The sequence below is a fragment of the Sebastes fasciatus genome, chromosome 6, assembly GCF_043250625.1.
Source record: "Sebastes fasciatus isolate fSebFas1 chromosome 6, fSebFas1.pri, whole genome shotgun sequence".
NCBI lineage: Eukaryota > Metazoa > Chordata > Actinopteri > Perciformes > Sebastidae > Sebastes > Sebastes fasciatus.
The window spans coordinates 15,230,177-15,238,377 of NC_133800.1; the positions used below are offsets into that span (position 1 = coordinate 15,230,177).

The 8,201-nt window shown below is 38.0% G+C and overlaps 1 protein-coding gene across 1 annotated transcript; it reads left to right on the top strand.

The window, feature by feature from the left end:
- Positions 1 to 202: 202 nt before the first annotated feature.
- bri3bp (bri3 binding protein) lies at positions 203 to 6,721 on the top strand. Its single transcript, XM_074637834.1, has 4 exons — positions 203 to 518; positions 1,460 to 1,466; positions 2,621 to 2,723; positions 2,830 to 6,721. Exons 1-4 carry the CDS (start codon positions 340 to 342, stop codon positions 3,249 to 3,251), a joined length of 711 nt encoding a protein of 236 aa, XP_074493935.1. The 5' UTR covers positions 203 to 339; the 3' UTR covers positions 3,252 to 6,721.
- Positions 6,722 to 8,201: the final 1,480 nt, after the last annotated feature.

Below are 8,201 nucleotides of genomic sequence, written 5' to 3' on the forward strand. Positions count from 1 at the left end.
AGCATATGTATATGTGCATGCATGTTAACCCATGTAACTATATGTTTCCTTCTGTTAGACTCCATCTCTTCTCAAAAACATCCTCCATATTCCTTATTTTGTGAGTTTCCCTTTTCCATAACTTAACGAAAAGCCCATTTAAGGCGCGGACGAAGGAGTATATCCGAGGCGTCCCTGAAGGCACCACGGGTTATCACCACCACCATCACACAGTCACAGCGTCTCATCATCCACCACCAAGGTGTCACTCTAGGCAGCTAACTCACAGTCTTACCCTGCGTTTAATTCAACCATTTTGATACACATTTCTTGCTCGACATCTCTGGACTTCTTGGTACCATGAAGGGAATCAGGGGAATCCGGGTTTTGGTGGTTTTCTTGGTGCTTTCCGCGTCTCTGCTGTGCACAGCCGAAGCAGCCAGGAGCAGGACCAGCAACCAGAACAGCTTCCGACGGGCAGCTAACGGCATCTACCAGACCCTGAGCAGTGTGTTCGGAGAGGACAACATCAGAGGCTTGTAAAATAAAATTAAAAATTAAAAAAAAATAATATTATAAATTAAAAAAAAAAAATAAAAAAAATATAAAAATTTGAGAGAGAAAGACACGACGATGTTGTGCGACTGGGCCTGGCCCAACCATTTAACGGATGCCATTTTGGAAAAATTAGCCATTATCTATTTTTTATCCATCTATAGAGGATGTCAGAGGATGTAGCGTGGTCGTGCACAATACATTAGGTTTGTTTTCATGCAGAAAAACACTATAATTTGTTGTGTAACCAATATTCTCATTCATTGTTCTGAGTCCCATCAGCAAGTGCATCGAATGTATTGAATGTATTGAATGTATCGAATGCATCGAATGCATCAAATGTATCAAATGTGAGCGCACAGATGGCATGTACTGTAGCCCTGCAGGTCCATGCCATTAACAGCTGTTTCTCTGTATGTTATTGCCAAATTATTAGAAAGCTAGCTCTTTGCTAAGGAAACACATTAGATTGTATGCTCCGATTGGTTCTGCTGCACTTCCTGCATTTTTTAAATCTAATGTTATTTCCTGTATGTAGCCGCCAAAGCAGACTAAAGTGACAAAATGTGAGGCTGAGGCTTATTTAGATATGCCCATGTGGACTTTGAAAGTGGATAATGAAAGCCTTCTGTCTCAGTTTGTCTGTGTTACTGATAACAACATGCAAAACTGAGAATGACTGATTAAAAGTTATGGAGAGAACAGTGGTGATCATTTGCATGAAATCCATCACCAGACTCCTGGTCTTGTGACTCCTCTACAAAGCCAAGGCTTAGATATAATCAGCACAGATGTAGTTTGTACATATTCAGAAGTTAGTCTGCTTTTTAACTTTTATTTAACCAGGTTAATCCCATTGAGATTAAGAACCTCTTTTCCAAGGGAGACCTGGCCAAGACGGTCAGCAGCAAAGTTGTAGACACAGACACAAAGTTAACGGACACAGACACAAATAGAGATAAAATACAATTCACAAACACTAAAAGCACTAAAATTTCCATTAAAAGAGAACTATCTAAAGACAAATGGGGGGACAAAAAGGAACTTTTCTGGGAGTCAGGTGTACAACAAGTGGGCTAAAAACATTGGCATGCCATAAAGGCAGCTTCTAAAGCCTTCATTTGAGATCTAAAAATATTTAATGATACCAGCTCCTTGATTTTTAGGTCAGTTTGGAACAAATTCCAGGCTGAGGGTGCAGAATATGCTTTAACTGATGATGACTTCCAAGTGACATTGAATAGACCTTTGTGGTGAGGGATATTGTGATTTCTCAAATACAGGTGTAACCAATATATAATTAATAAAAAGTTGCAATCAATTGACATTGTTTTCCAGCTATGCTAATGTGAGTAATTGCTATTAAAGTTTCTAGGCAGTAGAATAGATTGCTTCTTATGAAGAGTCTGCTTTCACAGTGTAAAAAAGGTACCTGCTCTGTCTTTATTAACTTAATACTGTTGTATCAACAACACTTTAGTTGTCTATCTATTTAAAAAATTAAAAGCAGAGATGCTTGGTTGGAGAATTGGTAAACAGTTGTTTGATTTATAACCAACACATAAACTATTTATAGACTAGGAGAGATATAAATGGTGTGATGTTGTACATGTTCAAAAACCACAAGATTGAAAGCTGTTTAGTCACTTCCCCCAAATCTGTATGTCAGGTTTTAATGCAGTCCATTTCCATCTTCTAGGCTTCAGAAGACAACACATTAGGTAGCAGCTAGAGTGAGAAGCTAACAAAGTTTTGTTTTGTTTAATAGTTGTAATGTGTATTAAATGTGGACAATGCCAACAAAACTTTTTGGGTGACAAGCTACTTTGATATTGTACCTAAAGATAGCTACTGTGAGCATAGAGTGGCTCTCTTCATCGTTTATTACACAACGGTACTGACTTCAACTACTACACTGCAGTTCTGTTCATGTTTTGGTTGACACCCTCCTTTCCTTTAAATATTCATTTCCACTGTAGGTTTGTTTCCATTACAATGTTCTGAATGATTCCTCTGTATGTACAGTAGGTCCTCTTGACTAAAAATGTAATGTGACGATTAAACAGTCTTACCCTTCTCTCTGTAGTTTTTCTCCAAAACGACGGAGCGGTTTGTCCATGGAGTGGACTCTTTTCTCGACACCATCTGGAAGATCTGGTCAGATTTGCTGGATGTGATGGGCATCGATTGTAAGTTATAAATGTATTGTGACATTTCTAACAAAGAAAGATGGGCACAAAGAGAAGGACATATTGTAAGGCAACTTTCTCTTCTCTCTCTTTCTCCCCTCTGTAGCGGCAAACCTCAGCCACTACTTCAGCCCCACATCTCTCACCAACTCTCCGGCACGTGCCTTGCTCCTGGTGGCCGCTGTACTTGTGGCCTACTGGTTCCTCTCCATGTTCCTGGGGGGTTTCTTCTACCTGCTGCACGCTGTGTTTGGACGCTTCTTCTGGCTGGCACGCGTCACGCTTTTCGCCTTGTCCTGCCTGTACATCCTGCAGAAGTTTGAGGGCGACCCTGAGCGTGCGGTGCTGCCACTTTGCTTCATCATGGCGGTGTACTTCATGACAGGGCCTGTGGGAGCGTACTGGCGTCGGGGAGGTGGGGCAGGTTCACTGGAAGAGAAGATCGACCACCTGGACACTCAGATCAGGCTGCTTAACATCAGGCTGAGCCGCGTCATAGACGGCCTGGAGCGCACCGGGGAGCAGTAGGTAGCAGCGAGGATGAGGGGGAGGGTGGGGATATTGTACAACTAGCTGCAGCTGATGTAAGAATGATGTTTGCTGTACACATCTGCAGTGACACAACTACTGGGTATTTACAACTCTATTGTCAGACGGGGGACAAAGCTAGATTTGAAAAGCGTATTTTAACTGCTTGAGTTGATTTAAGTTACAGAAATCCTCAGAGGATGTGGACAGTTGCAAATCAACCAAAACAACATATTTTTTCTTTTATGTTTGTCTCAAGGTTTTGATTGAAAGGTTTTTGCTACATTTGTGAGGAAGTTCTCAGAGAGATGTCCACGATTTTCTAAATGCTGAATTCTACACCTCAGCTACTTTTGAGAAACTCCCAAGTTGGGGTTTGAATTTTCTGGTGTTTGGATAAGCATCGTCAGTGCTTTTGCTAAATGAATAATCATATTTTATGTATGTTTGTTTGTTTCTATCCTTGTGAATAACCTGGGGGATTATGATTCTTACACAGGTGTGTCCACAAACATTTATTCCCCTTTTTTGAAACTGTTGAAGTAGGAAAAGGGGTCGGGTGTATGATGCAGGGGACCGATACAAACATTGTATTTCTAATATGTACAAATTCTCAAGATGTTGAATAGTTGTTCATAGTAAGATTTATTTATTCCATCCAAGATGTTGAAATCATGTAGATCTAGTTTGTTTCATTAAGTCACCACCGTCCCATAGTGGCAATAGTTTGACATCAGGACCTCTTTTTCATTGTGTGTGTGTGTGTTTGTGTGTATGGGTGCATGAGCAGATGCCGCTGGGTGACCTACTCGAATGTGTGTGCAAATGCATTAGTGTGTGTGTGTGTGTGTGTGTGTGTTTGTTTCAAGCTTGTGAAATGGAAAAGCACTGTATTTAAAATGTCACCATCCGACTAGGAGAAAATGCAGACAGGCAGCAATATCTCAGGGACTCAACCAACACGCATATAGAATTGGAAAAGAGATCTCAACTATATTAAAGTCATGTCTTGGTCTCTTTGAGTCACTTCAGTTTTTCAGATGTGGTTTGAAATCTGTCTCAGTAACTTACAGTATTGATAAATAGGTGCACAGTTTGTGTTTCTCGCATCATATTGAAATTGCAAAGTTTGATTTAATGTCTGATATCAAGACCAAATCCAGCTTTTTGATACTAGCATGGAATTATTGTAGTGATTTAACGTGCAGCTCATGATTTATAGTTTGTTTAAAATAAGGGGAAAGCATTGTTAACATTTATGCACAAGCAAATTAACCACAAATGTGGTTTAGAAAGAAATACTTTAGTCATTTTGAGTCACACTAGCTTGAATTATGTCTTAATAAATGTTTTTAATGAGGATTTTTAATGTAAATCAATTTCTCTACTTGATTACATATTGAATTAGGTCTAGTGCCTTTTGATCCTGTGGCAAAAACACAAGCTTGTACTGTACAACCCCATTTGAACCTGCATTAGAAAATGTTATTTAAAATAGTTTCATGTTAGTATGTGATACTTAACAGTAACTTAACGAGAGATTTAAACCAGCCTGATACATGGAGTATATAATTATATTAAAACTGTGCTTTAAACACATGCTTGGTGTGCATCACTGTAGCCAACTCTAGTTTGATAGGGCTTTTTGTGTCTTTATTATTTCTGCCAAATTTCTCATGTGCCGTCATAAAAGACTGGGACTTTCCCTGTCATGCTTTGAACACACGTCTTCATCTATTCATATTCCCCTTGGCAATGTTTTTTTGTAATTTCAATTTATAGAATCTGGACTCTATGTTTTTATACAAATGACCCTAATGCTGTGCACATTTTGGGGGGAAAATGTTACTTTCACTTTCACTTGAGAAAGATTGACTTAAGAAGGACATAAGTCAGTACTGTTTCAGAATAGTTGACATGATCAGAGGGCTCTAACAGTTCATGACACTACTGAGGCCAAAGAACCAACCAGTATTTATACCCTCAACGCACGCATTAACAAAATCTGCATTTTTGCCCCACTCCTAATGTTTCTTAATGAAGTGTTAATATTCTTCTTGGAGAAGGAAGGCGTTGCATCACCAAAATACTAGATGCAGACACATGGACGCTGTGGCTTTGTCTCAGCATTTGTATTAGACCCAATGTCTTGCCTTTCATCTTTATCTTGGAGTTGAGTCTTAATTAAATCAGGAAAATGCAACAAAACTAGTTCAATATTTGAATGCAGCTTGTCTTAATTTTGTATCATTTGATTTCAGATCTCTCCCCAAACACACCCAGTTCATCCCTGCAGTAACCACCTCCCTCCCCAGGTAGCCCATATAGCCAAAGTCATTTGGGATTTTCTTGCATGCTGTTTTTATGTTACATTATATACATGTTGTTGACTGCGTAGGTAGAGAACCCTTCCGAAATGTGATGTGTGATGTGATGAGTTAGTCAGAAGTTTAATTATATTAGGGATTTGTATTGTTTTATTTTTCTGTATTGCGGTCAACATTTGCACTGATGACTACTGTATAGACCAAATTATGTCACTTACAAGAGTAAACTGGACACAAACCAACTGAATTCATCTCTGACATGTTGGGAAATCTTAATATGTGTAAAGGTAAAGCTGACTTGAAAGAGGGGCTCGATGCCGGTGTCTTGTAGTGTGCGGTTAGTGTGAAGCCAATGACCTGTGTATGTTTTACTAATGACAGCATGTGTGATTTATGAAGGTGTTAATTGAATAGTAATAGTCATGTATGATATTGAAGGAAGGTTTTCCGATGGATCATGGCATTAAAGTTGGAGTTAGGATTTTAAAAGATTCAGGGTTTTGAGGGGTGCTTATCAGGTGTCGTATTTTAGACACTGAAAACTGAAGGACGAGGAGTTTCTTCAGATTGCGCACAAGTTCTCTAACACTGTTTTTATTCATTATTTCTAGCATCACAAAAATGTCAGTTTATGAGACGAAAACCAGCTTGAAAACACAGAAACTGTATAATTAAAAGGTGCCACTAGCCAGGCCTACTCATGTACCACTTTGTCATTACCACTTGGATTTTGAAAGATGGATCTTTCAGCACTGGATTGAATGCTACATTCAGATATTTATTCTCTGTTGAAACTGCCTGTTGAATGGCTAGGAATTCCATTATTTAAATGTACTGTATCCTACTTACTCCTATTATTCCATGTAGTTTGCTTTTTATGACATGCTGTGCCAATAATGTATATATTTTTGTTCTGTTCAATTTTGTATCTGTTGCTTTTTTTTCATTTCATCAATATGTTTAAACTTTTTTTTATCAGAATATTTCTTTACTTCAGTGAGTTGGCAAGCGCCAAACTGTCCTGCCTGCGTCTTGTCTGTGTGAGTGTGTCTATCAAAACCTGTTGATGGCTAAACGGTTCTTTTTTTGTCAGTGAAAATGAGGTCCAGATTTGAATAAATTAAACACCACAGTATGACAAAATCTTCTATTTTCTGATTCATTCATAATTTCATGCAAATGAGATATTTCTGCAAAGTGGGATTGTTTTTTACGTTGTGATAATCAGAAGTATTTCAGGATAAAAAAAAAGTTTTAAAGAGTCAAATGTGTCACTAGTCTGCCTTCAAGTATATCAAGGTAATAGGAATCCATTGAAACAAATAAGTGTGCTTTGAGATGAAATGTACATTAGATTTAAATTGTTCCTTTTATTGGATCAATCACTTTAAATACTTACTTTTATTTTGTAGTATTTGGTCATAACTTTCTAACAAGGACACGTCTGGCACTAGGTGGCACCGATACATCTTTGGTGTTTCCTAAAAGCCCATTTGGAATAGATACTAGTCTTTAACGGTGTACTCGACAAAAATAAAATCCAACAGAAATGTCTATCTTCAAGAGCCTAAAATGAATTAGATGAGTGCCAGATGTGCCATAAGTCTTGCTGTATACATATACATTAGAAAAAACCTTGAAAAGGCATTTACATAAATGTACACTCTTTTTTAATATTAGCTGATGTAAGAAAGTGTACTAAAAAAACAACAATCCATAGGTCCGTTATGGCTAACATTCGCCAGCTGTCTAACATCTTGTTGGGAAAAGCCTGGCTGGGAGAAGTCCATTCTTTAAACAGATGGTGCCCTTGAGCAAAACAATTAACCGCAATGAGCTCCAAAGGCTGGTAACAGACAGTTGTACACAGCAGTTTTCAGGTGTAAACTTGTTTCTACTAGATCTTTTCTCACAGTAGGCACAAAGTACATATTGATACATACATACATATCGATTTGTATTGGGATAGATCTCTCAGAGAGAGCTGGTATAATACAAATTGATTTAATTTACCTGTAGAAGTATGTAAGAGGCATATTAAATATAAGTCTGTGACCAAAAATCTCAGCTGACGCAAGGAGCCACAACCAAGATTTACTCATCAGACATTATTAAATGATTTATTTATTGCTTAATGTATCAAACAGATACATAAAATCAACTTGGGGATGTTTAGAGTAACAAATACCCAAACAGATGATATAGCAACCACTGTCTTTGGGAGAGATGGTAGCCTGGATATCCACAAGCAAAAAGGAAAATTATGTAATTTTTAAAATGCTGAAAGTGACAAATTGACACTTCAAATACAAGAGTGGTTTAACTCATCTCTTTACAATACGTCAGTTAAGGTAGGACTGTAACTTGCAGCCAAATTCACTCACTTAAGGCTGCTAATATTAACATTAGCAGTTGCTGGCTAAACTACAGTGAGCCTGGATTACTAATGCTAACAAAGTAGTTCAACATCTGTTGTTAATAGCACAGTAGCGACATCATATGTAAAAAAAAAAATACCTCAGTCGTGTTGATCAAACATTATCTTCACTAACTGGTGGCAGGTTTTATGTTAACGGGGTTCCAGAGCAGATTTCTTCTGTATTTGCAATATATTTTATTCCCA

What these genes read in the sequence shown, in the direction of transcription:
- bri3bp (XM_074637834.1), top strand. Translation starts at nt 340, where the DNA reads ATGAAGGGAATCAGGGGAATCCGGGTTTTGGTGGTTTTCTTGGTGCTT. An exon ending in GGATGTGATGGGCATCGATT is followed by an intron (nt 2,724 to 2,829) that starts GTAAGTTATAAA and finishes TCCCCTCTGTAG; the next exon opens with CGGCAAACCTCAGCCACTAC.